The following is a 12,613-nucleotide window of genomic DNA, read 5'->3' as shown; positions in this document are numbered from 1 at the left end:
GCTGAATCGACTGAAGTTTAATCTATGGGTGGCCCTGTTGGCAACACCTACTTGACAAAGATCACTTTGTCAAATACCTTTTGTCAAAAGAGCCGGGTGGAAAATTACTGGCTGAACAGTGACTAACCGCAGATGTGCTCACTGTTCGAGAATTGTGACAGCTGTGGGCACTGGCTGTTAGAATACAATAGCTGCCAGGGCAGATCCCTCCACTCATTGAATTGAGTGATTTCTCAATGTAATCATAAATGCTAAAATGCACCACCCACTATCATAAAGCCTGCAAGTCTAAATAAGCTGAAATATTAACACAAGGACAAATCCCAGGAGTCAGGTTGCCAATGCTCTTTAAAAATGATAGCTGGCGTCTAACTTGGTTTTCTCTAGTTGTCGTCAGCAGAGCTGCCTCCTAAAAAGGTCCTGGATTGGACAAACTGGTTCCTGAATTTCATATTAATTTGTCCATCCCTGTATTACAATACATTATTTAAATAGTTCTAGCCCTGTATATTTATCAACAGGTTCTCTTTAAGTTTGAAGCTGCTACTTTTTAGGAAACTGGTAGCACATTAAGATATTTCTGATTTGTCTTACAGAGCTAACAGTTTAAGGTGTGTGTGTATGGGCATCTTTTACCAATCCCTCATCTTTTCTGAAAATGGCAGAGTTGGGACAGTGAAGTTTTGTTTTTATTTTATAAGTTCAGTATCATAGAGTTACATTAAATTGTAACACTCTAGTTTGTGTTACAGTGTGTGGGAGGCACTTTTTAGGCCCTTTTCAGACGAGCACCTTCAGTTTCCATCAGGAGGGAACTAGCACGGATCTCTGTTGATCGAAATGGATGTCACCATTGTAATATCCGTGTCCGTCTAGAAAAAAACTGCAATTACCGGACACCATGTTGGTCTATGGTGAATCGGACGTAAATGGACATGTGTCTGTTTATATCAGATTACCCCCAATCTGGTTTATTTTCCCTGACCTGATTGGAGCGGGGGGGGGTAACCAGATGTAAATGGAATTATGCCTGTTTAGATCCAGCTGCCAATGGACTAACATGGTGTTTCCGATCAGGTGCACCTGAAAAAATGACAAGATGGACCTAAATTGGAATGCCCATGCCAAAAGAGTCGTGATCTACTTCCTTGCACCTGAAACTAGAACTGTCACATAAATGCAGTTCAATTTACTAACAATATAAGGCTCTAGTACAAAATCTTAACAATCCAGACAGATATACACATACAAATGCTAATGAAACAAAAAGACATAAGACTCGGGTCACATAAAAGGTTAGTTAACCCATAAGCAGTGCGTTCCGGTCCGATTCTGGCCGGAACACACTGCCTTGTGCCTGCGGTCCGGTGCGGTCAAAATGCTGCCCTGCAATCCCGTGCGGGCGCTCGCATTCCAGCCCCACGAAATAGTGAGCCGTCAGCAATGTGATGCAGTGTGTTCCAGCCGGAAGCGGGCCGGAACGTACTGCATATGGTGTGAACTAACCCCAAGGGTTATCATACACTGGGCTTTTTACAGGAAACCTGTAATGAAAGGGGTACTCGTATGAAGGCTTCCACTGCCGGGCTGTCTATTTGATCAATTGTCTGCAGATCAAGAATTCTGACTTCATTAGCTTCTTGCTCATACTGGTTTTGTGACCTAGATATTGTTGAAACCGGAGACATGTTTTCTCAACCACCAGTGCACTCAGTACAAAACCTGACCAGTGTGGGTTGTGCAGGGAAAACCCATTAACAGAAACTTATTGCCGTTTTCAAAGCTGAGCTCCACCAAAGCTCATTAAACCATTCGGCTCCAAGATGTGGTAATGTCAATAATAGGGTTGTAGGAGCAATTATACCCATTGCCTGTCTTATTTGTAACCACATCGAGGATAGTATTCACTGAGTAGGCTGAAGGTGTAAACCCCCTTAATAGGAGCATGTTCTTATGAAAAGACTGGAGATAGTAACTCAGAAAGTGAGCACATACTCTAGTTTTGTATACGGTTTCATAAGAAAATGAAACCTTGTTATAGCATAGCGTGTGCAGCACTCAAGAGTACACCAGACTGCTCTGCTGTCTACACTGCACTGTGCATCACCTACCCTAGATTCATGCACCCTGTGCTGTACTTTACACACTATGGAATTCTCTGTATGCTGTGCTGTATGTTACATACCCCACATAGCTCAACTTTCTACATTCTACATCGAGTTTCTACATACTCTAAAGGGTAAATATACCCTCAGCAGTGTTTGCATATAACTACTGCTAGCTAATCTCCGAATTTCCGAAAATTCGTCCAAAACGAATTTCGGAACAAACCCAAAAACTAGCTAGTAGATATATGCAAAACGATAAAAAGAAAAAAAACCTTTCAAAGGGTTAAAAACTTACCTGTGTCTCCGCCGCGCGCTCCCGTCTGAACATCTAAAAATTCTCGGGCGGCCGCAAAGGACTTTGGGGCGGGTACATGCGCAGTTCAGTTCATGTTCAGCCAGGGGATGAGCAAAGACACAAGGGAAGTCTATGGAGCAGTGCGCACCCGCACAGACTGCGTGGGACAGGAAGTGCCAGGAAGAGAGAGGTGTCAGTGCTGGATCAGAGACCGGCACCAGTGTTGGAGGGACAGCTAAAAAGCACAGGAAAGAAGATGATCGGATTAAGAGGCATCATTTAAGGTAAGTCCTTACACTAGCAGTGTGGGGAGGGAAAAAAAACTTTAACCTTTAATCCTTTAATGCCACTTTAAGAAGACTGTTTTACTGGGCTTCATTCTTAAGAGTAAAGTGGTTACCTAAAAAATACTGAACAATTTAGTTTAAGTACAACACACTTAACTTCTATTACAGTTTCAGCAGAACCAGCTTAGCTTGAAAAAACTGTCTAATTACTATGATCACTCCAAATGTTTATCCCGGGCCTTATCACTAAATTGATACCGTTACTCCCAGGGATTTAAGTAACCTGTACAGTCTAGAGTAAAAATCTTTTCTTAACGCTTCACTTAGTAAACTCTGGATGCTTACGACTTTTTTTTAGAAACAGGAAACCTAATCTGCAAAGATTCAATCCACGGCGAGGCTAAATCTGAAAAATATGGGTGGAGACATATTATTATAAGTAAAAATAATGCTTGAGAGCTACACGTATGCACTGATGTGGCCTTAAAAAACGATATCTAGAACCGCATGAAAGTAAGCAGCAGCAGTAACTGTCATTTCCTATTTCACTAATAAAATAAATTGAACTTTTTCCGTCACAGAATCTTTTATTGTGGTCAAGTTACTCTGGGAGTTGGGCTTAGGCTTTACGTCTATGGCTTAAAGCAGAACACTAAGCAATTCAAATTTTGGAAGGACGTTTTTATGCGTGCTTCAGCTCTGAAACACGATAAAAAACGCCCCAAAACGCGTTGATCAGCGCGTTTCCATTGCAGTCTATATGGAAATCGCGCAAAAAAAGTAGCCCAGGGAGCAGTTTGGGCGACAGAAGGATTAAAACACGTGATTGCGCGCATTTGCGTGAACGGGCCCCATAGGAATGAATAGGTTTTTAAATGTTGGAGTTTCAGTGCGGAAAAATCCGCCGGTTTTAGCGAACATATTTAGGACAATATTCAAACATCTGTTTTTTCAGAACCGCTTAAGCTACAGATATAAAAATTGCTATGTGATGATATGCTGAGCTCTGCACTCATATCTTCATTATAAGTAATTTAACCACATTGTTTGGATGCCATATTGGATTGCGCAATATTCTACAATCATCTTTTTCTTTAAAACGGTCTGTCGGAACATTGGGAAATTTGGCACATGTGTCCATGGAGTTTCAAAGTAAGTCAGTGCCAAAATCAATATGGCCGCCACAAGCCAATCACTTTTAGCTGCGCAGCATATTGAATAAACGTGCCTTTATATCACTATTGAAGTATGTTAAACGTGTTCTATACTTTGATAACTCAAAATTATAACTGCCAAATACAATATGGCTTCCAAATGTCACCATGACATGTCCAGTTGGAGAGATCTATAGACAGATACAGACTCAGACTTGTGTTTTACAAGTCATTCTACCACAAATTTTGGCAGCCATATTGGATTGCGCAATATTCTACAAACATTGTTCTCTCTGAAACCATAATGTCATGACAATGCAAAATTTGGCACACATCTCCAAGGCCACCTACCCTACTAAAGGTTGGTTAGTGAAATTAATTAATATCAACATCAATATGGCCGACGCATGCCACTCACATTTAACATTACAGTATCACTGCTGAACGATCTTAAAATTTGATACACATCATTACTCAGCAGCATACGTGCAACTTTATTGTAGATGTGAAAGGTTGGCGGCATATTTTGAATTTGGAGAAACGTTACAATTCATGAAAATGCAGTTGTACAGGTCTATCGTGAATGCATAATTTTACTATTTATGACTAACTACAATATGCTCTCATGTGCTATAACCAGGCTCTAATGCTTGGCCACGTTTATTTCTGCTTGCAGCTATATTTCTATTATTGTTTCTGCCAAGCACATGCTTATGTTGAACTCTCCTTTAGCAAATACTCTTAATTACATTTTTCAGTCAGAGATATTTATATTCTATTGAGAATAAGTCATATAGCTTCAAACAGTTCATTGCTGTGCGTATGGTACAATTGGTTATATTGTTTTCATAACTTATCTGTGAAATTATTTTGTTTTGTTCCATGGCACTCTTAATGTGAATAAGATCGATAATTAATTATATTGTTTTAAACTATGTTTTTTGTTTTGTTTTATGGCACCCTTTCTGCAAACATGATCACTATTGCTTCACAGTTGTAATATGTTATTATATTTTGTTTTATTATAATACTGGATGCTTTTTAGCAACAATGGTGCCATGAGTCATAATTATTTAAGAATGATTCTGTTTGGTAATATTACAACATGAATTGCTTTTTAAAGGGGACTTTCCACTTTTTCATCTATTATAATGTGTTTTATATTTTATATTATATTTTATATGCACATGTGTTGTAGCCCTGATAAAAGGTAGCTGTCCAAACACTCCAAAAGCGTTGGCTTTCCTTCTACTGATTTACTAAAATATCACTTTGGACCCTTTGACTATTTGTGTGGTAATCTTAATACTTTGGACTTTTTCCACTTTTCCAATCTTGGAGCGGTGACTACTTTACAACACACACAGGGACCATGGGGAACAAAAGTGGCTACCCTCCAGAAGGAAGAACAGTGTCAGCACCAATTCAGAGATGATTTGAGGATCTACAGCTGAGTGATGCACAAATAAGATACATTTTTGTTAATAATTGGGGGATTTAAATGGATTTGTAAGATTTAACTCCTGACTTTAGTGTCACTTTAAGATTTTAATCTGCTGTAACATTCGATTTTTGAATGAACAGAGGTTTTCCGTACAAAAACCCCATTCTATGTTAACATTCTGCTTATTCAAAAAAAAAAGTAAAAAAATGTCATCCTGCTTCTTTTAACTTTTTTCATAACTATGATTGAAATAATCAACAATTTCACCCCATTAACTATTGGAAAATATAACGAACATTTCATAAGTGATTTGTTTCTAATGAAATTCCAACTGTGTATACCCAGCTTAAGTGAATTTAATAAGTGTTCGGAAGTGTTGACCTATTGTACCACATTATTGCTACTTAGAAAATTCTGAATCGTGCCATATCTCATTCCCAGCTTTTAAGCATTTTGTACTACAATATCAAAATTGGATACAAGAGTAGTAGGCAAATCCAAGCCCTACAATCTTCTTAAACAGCCATACAACATTTGCATTGCTCAGATCTGCTGAAAATCAGGGCATTCCATTTAAGGCTCCATTCACACATAAGCGGAATCGCGCTAAACATAAAAACAATGCATTACAATGTACATTGTCCAGATAATTGCGGCGTCAGAGCAGTACGAAACCGTGCATCCCACTAAATAGTCCAATTACACTTGTTCCGGCTATAGTATTGGCCACAAATGTGCGGAATCTGCGTGTATGTTAACATTTGCGTTCTTTCGTGCCGCGTGGTTCGCTACTGCTTTGTGTGAATGGAGCCCAACACTAATAGGGTTATTCACAAAAGGGTGAAGAGTTTGGAGAAGGCAGGAGAAGTGAACAATCTAGGACGGGGTAGCAAAATTTCAGCCCTCCAGCTGTGGTGAAACTACAAATCCCATGATGCATCTCTCTTCAGGAGCAATGCCTCATGGGATTTGTAGTTCCACTACAGCTCTATATGGTGCTCTATAATGTATTGCTGGGATTTGTATTCCTCTATATAGCTGGTGGTATTCTGCATTGCGCTGTATAGAGGACTACAAATCTTAGCAATAGTACATTATACAGCACAATGCAGAATACCACCAGCTATAGAGAAGTACAACAAATTTCAGCAATAATACATTACACAGTGGTGCAATGCCGAATACCACCAGCTATAGAGGACTACAAAACCTAGCAATAGTACATTATACAGCACAATGCAGAATACCGCCAGCCATTATCATAACACATATGTTATTCATTGTTTGTACCCATAGTGGGGCCTAGGAAAAAAAAAGTAAGATTATGCTTTTTTTAAAATCCTACCTACTACACACTAACACAGACACTGACCCTGACAATAAGCTAGAGCATTATCTAGCTATTTTATCATTATTATTATTATCATTACTAATAAAATGAATATTGTATACACAGACTTTTTTGCTGTTTAAATTCTTCACTTACAAAGGGTCTCTTTCATAGAGAAGGAGATGGGGAGGGGAGGGTTCTACAGCTAATGATCACTGTGATAGTCTCAGTTTCAGACGATCATGTGATTGACATTGTTAGTACGAAACCTGGAGCTGTCAGTGACATGCACTATTGAGCAGGCTTCCAGCACAAAGACAGGAGCACATATATATGCAGCGCCCAGAAAGAAAGTAGTAATGCCTGTACAAAGTCATAACAGACTACACAGAGGACAAAATGTCCAAAATATAAATACTGCTTATTTACAGGGGATTTCCAGTTTAAATATGAGTAGTAGAGTGGAAGTAAAGTTTATCAATTCCCATTACTCATGCACACAAAATCTGTGCTGTTCTATTGGCTTTCAGCACCAAGAAAAAAATCCAAGCATGACCTGACCACTAAACTTAGAGAACTATGAGGGGAGTGATTTTCGACTCAAAAGATAGGGAAGTGAGCGAACGCATACCGTCGCTCGCTCACTTCTCGATCATGTCCCTGCAGAGAGCCGTGACCGTCACTCACGGCTCCCTGCAGGGATTCCCCCCTCCCCGATCCTCCAGTGCTGACTGGCGGAAAGGACTGAGCGGGTACAGCTGGCTCTGCCTCTAGATAGTCAGAGCCCGCTGTCAATCAGCCAGCAGGGTGGATCGACGGCATTGTCGGGATCTGTCCTGGCTGCGGCACGGCTCTGCGCTCTCAGCATATAGCGGGCAATAGCCTGCTTTATACTGAGTTTTGGGTCACCAGAGGACAATAGTACTGTATATGTCCTCCTGTGACCCTAAAGAGAACTATAGAGTTAAAAGAGAACTATGGGGTAACCTTTTTTGTCCAAACGGATGACCTGTAAAGGCTTTGGAAGTGTCACATATGGGCAACGTTTGGTACCAAGGTTTCACCAATGCACGCAATTTTGAGACCTGACATATATGGTGTCAATTTACTCAACACAACCTCATCTTTTATATTTTACAAAAAAATTGGGTATTGTATTGTGTTTGTATAAACTAAACTTAATTTGAATGAATCTATTACTAAACATTTCGGTTCGATAAATTGTTGAGCATAAAAAATTGCAAATGCCACCATTTTATTCTCTATGGCCTTTCAGAAAATATATAATTCTTGGGGGGGGGGGGTTGTTTACCTGCCAAAAAAAATATGCAAAAATGGTCTTGCGGCAAAAAAGGGTTAAAGAAAGGTCAGAAATGGCGAGTTACTTATTTTCTTTTAAAGGAAACCTGTACTAAGAATAATATCTGGCTGCTGCACTTAACAGGAAATGAATACTGTCCTATGACCGCACAAGGAAATATGTAAGGAAACAAATAAATAAAAAAAACTTAACAGGGCACTAACTTTAAAAAAAAAAACAATGTGGTCAGCTGGGAACAATGAGCAATCAGATACAAAGAGGTGTACACCACTTCCTTTTTCTACCAACCCTTCATTTTCCATGAATGAAAAGCCTAACACGCTTTGTCTTTTATAAGATACATTGGTGAAAATACCGCCCTCCACTTCCTCCAAAAAAAAAAAAGGACAGCATGTGGCATCAGCTGAAATAGGCATGGCATCTGTAAATCAGCTTTATCACTATGTACAACCTTTGCCCTGGCTTAGTAAAGAACAACCAGTTGTACATGAAAAATCAGTTAGAGTGGGACTCGGCAAACTAGGCACTCCACGTCCAGTCCAATGAGACAGTGCAAGACTCTGACAGCCACAGGCATGACTCCCAGACTCAAAGGCATGATGGTATTTGTAGTTTCACCACAGCTGGAGTGCCAAGGTTGACAACCTCTGAGTTAACTCATCACTAAGGTCTCATCTAAGGGCTTGTTCACACCATGTCCAGACCAGAACTGGAGCAGATCTGCAAACGCAGCGCGGTTTGTTTGTTTTCTAGCTTAAAATGGGCTTTCAGGTGCAGTCCAGTGCATTTGCATAGGATTTGGTGCGTTCCAGACCAGAAAAAAATAGTACATGCACCATTTTTTCCCGAAGCATCAGAATGGACTGCACTTGTGTGAATAGAGGGATCTGGCCCGGACATGGTGTGAACAAGTCCTAAGGCCTCATTCCCACCTTTGTAGCTGCTTTCCCCAAGCGCTGCAATGCTCAATGAGAGGAGTCCCATTGTTTTCAATGGCCCTTGGTCACATAGGAGCATTGTCGCTTCTCGCCAACTGAATGAAGCTCAAAAAAAGTAGACGAGATTCTTCTGGGGCACAATCGTGCATTTTGGCTTCATAGACTTTATTGGGAGTACCTAAAAAGTAAATTTTTTTTTTTACAGGCTGTCCAATTTAAAAGTCTATAGGGCCAAAATGCACGATTCTGCTCCAGTATGCAAATTGCACATTAAAATGCTTTAAAAACGTGCAATGAAAATGGCTATAAATTGCTGGGGTATGCTCATGTTTAGGTGTGAATGGAGCCAAAAGCCTAACTCTGGGATGGAGAAACAAAACAAAAAAAAAAATCTATGCAGTGATGGGAAGTTCGGGTTAAATGTTTGTTAAGTCTATTGGGGAGATTACTGACATTAACGCCCACTCTGGCTGGCTTTAGGCCATGCATAGTCAAACTTTGGCACTCCAGCTGTCATGGAACTACAAGTACAAGAGCAAGACTCTGAAAGCCATAAACATGACTCCCAGAGGCAGATGCATTATGGGATTTGTAGTGTGCCTGCAGCTGGAGGTATGAAGTTTGGCTACCCCTGCTCCAGAGTTTTCCTCTTCTACCTGATGCTCCGGCCTGTGTGTGGTCCCTTGCTGTCATTGCATACAAAGTAGGACCATTAGCCCTGCATTGTATGGGGAGGAGGCAAACTCGCAACTGCGGCCAAGGGGGCTTTACGGGTCCAGCCGCTTAGATGAAGGGAGCCTGCCAGAGCCAGATATGAGGTATTAGTCGTTATTACTCTACCACTAGACTAAACAACGAGCCATTGCACAAGTCATTTTTTACTTACTTACAGTTGCACTTTATCATGTTATACATTGTTTTACATCTACACAATCTGTTCGCCTAAATGAATGACTAATGATGACGATGACCTATAGATCAGCTTTCTGGGCCTTTTGTCAGCCACAGCACACTTTTAAAGTAAATAAAATCTTGAGGTGTCCCAGGCTAATATTTAAGAACCGTAAAGGGAAAGAAATGGCGCGGGAACCCACCAAAACTCATACTGGACCCTTATCCCAGATAGGGGTCTGGCATAAATGTTAACGGGGGACCCCACACAAGAACACAGTCAGTGCCACCTTTCCCATAAAAGTCCCTCTTTACATCAGGAGCCCCCTGCTTTCACATCAGAATTCCCCCCTCTAACAGTAGGAGACCCTCTTCAAATTAGAAGCCCCCCTCTTTCACATCAGAAGCAGCCAGAAGGCACCCCAGGGTGCCACCGCACCCTGGTTGAGAAAGACTGCAATAGATCACAGTGATCATGGTCTGGTATAGATACATATTGTGCATACACAGACAAAAGTCTTGCGATGGTCGTAAGGTGTATGGGCACCTTTAGATTGTAACCTCCTTGAGGGCAGGGACTGATATTACAGGTATTTATATGGCACTGACAATTTACACAATTCTTTACATAGTTGCACATTCATAAGTATCAGTATAGAAGGGGAAGAAGTCAAGTGTGCTGGAGTTTCAGGGTGGGCCAAATAACCTAGGATTGGTGGTTGTTGAGCAAAGCGAATTGTGACGCTGCTGGTGTACGCAGCGGTGTATTTACCTTTGCTGCTGCCCCAGGCAAGGCAGCAACGCCGCCCTCCCCCCCCCGGACTAACCGGCCAAAACCTATTTCTACTGCCCTGTTTGTATACCGTACATATGATATTTGCCTTTCATTCATATGCAGGTTTGCCAGCAAAAAAAAAACATGGCAGCTTGCCCTTATGAACACTATGGGCTCTGTTAGCTTGCCAATTCTTGGCGGGTCAGTCCGGGGGGGGAATGTTCAGCTTTGCCCTAGGCAAGGCAGCATCGCCGCCCTCAGCAAATCTGCCGCTCCAGGCAAACGCCTTGTTTGCCTCGCGGCAGATACGCCCCTGGGTGTTCGGTGCCCAGCACAATGCCAATGACCTGATCCCAGTACACGACACTGTGTACTTTTTTTTTGGTAACTTTATTGAAATGTCACAACTGACATTTTATTCTTTTCTACGGGTACAGTGGGGAGCAAAGCGGTTGTTCTAAATCACATCCCACTGCACTGTAAAAAAAAAAAAAGGTACTTTTTTCTGTGCACAACGCCACAACACAGTGACCTGTGACAAGGCAAATTGCGTTGGGTCTAAAATGGCCAGCCCAGACCCAATGCATGTGGTGTGAATGGACCCTTAAACTGAACAATTATTTTGCGCAGATCATGAGACCTTTTGTGCAAAAAGTCACACAGGATTTTTTTTGGGGGGGGGGAAATGCTGCACATTACAATCCCGTTAAATGGAAATAATATTTGGTGGATCCAAAAAAAGGCAACAGCTGATATATGATCACAGAGTGGTAGGATAGTAAGAGACAAAAGTGAGGGATGAGAGCAAAATGAAGAAGGACTCCCCGGCTGGTATAGAAGGAGCCCTCTATCCTGGCTATTATAGATGGAGCCCCCTTGGCTGGTAGAGAAGGAGCCCCCTCTGGCTGGTAGAGGAGCCCCCCCTGGCTGGTAGAGAAGGAGCACCCTATCCTGGCTATTATAGAAGGAGCCCCCTTGGCTGCTAGAGAAGGAGTTCCCCTGGCTGGTATAGGAGCCCCGCTTCTGACTGCTATAAAAGAAGCATCCCCGGCTGGTATAGAAGTCCCCCATCCTGGCTATTATAGAAGGATCCACCGGCTGGTATAGAAGGAGCCCCCCCTGGCTGGCATAGGAGCCCCACCCCCGGCTGGCATAGAAGGAGCTCCCTGGCCGATAAAAGGAGCCCCCTGGCTGGTATAGAAGGAGCCACCCCCCTCCCTGGCTGGTATAGAAGGAGCCCCCCCCGTGTCTTGTTGGGTCTATCACACAATCAATACACGGACGTGGCAGGAGATGTACAGAACCCACATGTGTCACGTATATCCTCTGAGTGATCGCAGGGCCCATGCAGCAGGGGAGAAAAGAAAAGGCGACATTTGACTTACATGAGGACCTCGCACAGGGTTGCTGCAGTTGCGAGGGTAGGGGATGTGCTCCATCTCGATCAGCTGGCTGTGTGATGGCAGGCTGCTCCGCTTCCTCCTCTCTCGGCTGGTGTGTACGGAGTCCTAACCCACCCTGCAGCTGTACTTGATGGAAATGTAGTGTTCCTGTGATTGGCAACGGCATTCCATTGTGAACGGAGGTGGACAGGCCCCGCCCATTATGCAGATTACACTTACTGACTTCTTCTCTCCCTGAAAGCATTGGTCGGCTGTTTCCCTTCCCCGGTTCATCTTCGTCCATCCCACGTGACGTTACGGGGGGGACTCACTAAACAGCTGTTGAGCAGATCTTCTGTGTTCCTTTGCCTCATTCTACTCCATTCATTAGATATGCTGTGATTAGTTGGATCTGAACATCAGATTGATGACAACTGGAAGGAAGAAATAAAAGTGCAGCTGTTACCCTTAAACCACATTTTACACCTTACAACCATTGTACGACTTTCGTTGTGCGATGGTTGTAAGGCGATTAAAATTTCGTATGATCTGCCCATCTTGGACAGGCAGATTGTACTTGCTGCTAAGGCGCTCCATGACAATTTACACAGCAGGGAGGCAGGGGCTGACTGACAACTTTTAGCCCAGGGTATCCCAGCAATAGTACATTATACATACAGCGTACAAT

At 42.3% G+C, this 12,613-nt stretch overlaps 1 protein-coding gene across 1 annotated transcript in view; it reads right to left on the bottom strand.

Moving 5' to 3' along the window:
• The window catches only part of GNE (glucosamine (UDP-N-acetyl)-2-epimerase/N-acetylmannosamine kinase), a 43,276-nt gene extending 31,281 nt beyond the window's left edge, over positions 1-11,995 (bottom strand). Inside the window, exon 1 of the mRNA XM_018552422.1 lies at positions 11,929-11,995. Within this exon, the coding sequence (XP_018407924.1) occupies positions 11,929-11,982 (54 nt within the window). The 5' untranslated portion in view covers positions 11,983-11,995. The remainder of the gene's footprint in view (positions 1-11,928) is intronic.
• Positions 11,996-12,613: the final 618 nt, after the last annotated feature.

The sequence above is a fragment of the Nanorana parkeri genome, unplaced genomic scaffold, assembly GCF_000935625.1.
Source record: "Nanorana parkeri isolate BGI_ZX_2015 unplaced genomic scaffold, ASM93562v1 scaffold88, whole genome shotgun sequence".
Lineage (NCBI taxonomy): Eukaryota > Metazoa > Chordata > Amphibia > Anura > Dicroglossidae > Nanorana > Nanorana parkeri.
Note: the sequence above shows the minus strand (reverse complement) of the source record. Positions and strands in the feature narration are given on the sequence as shown.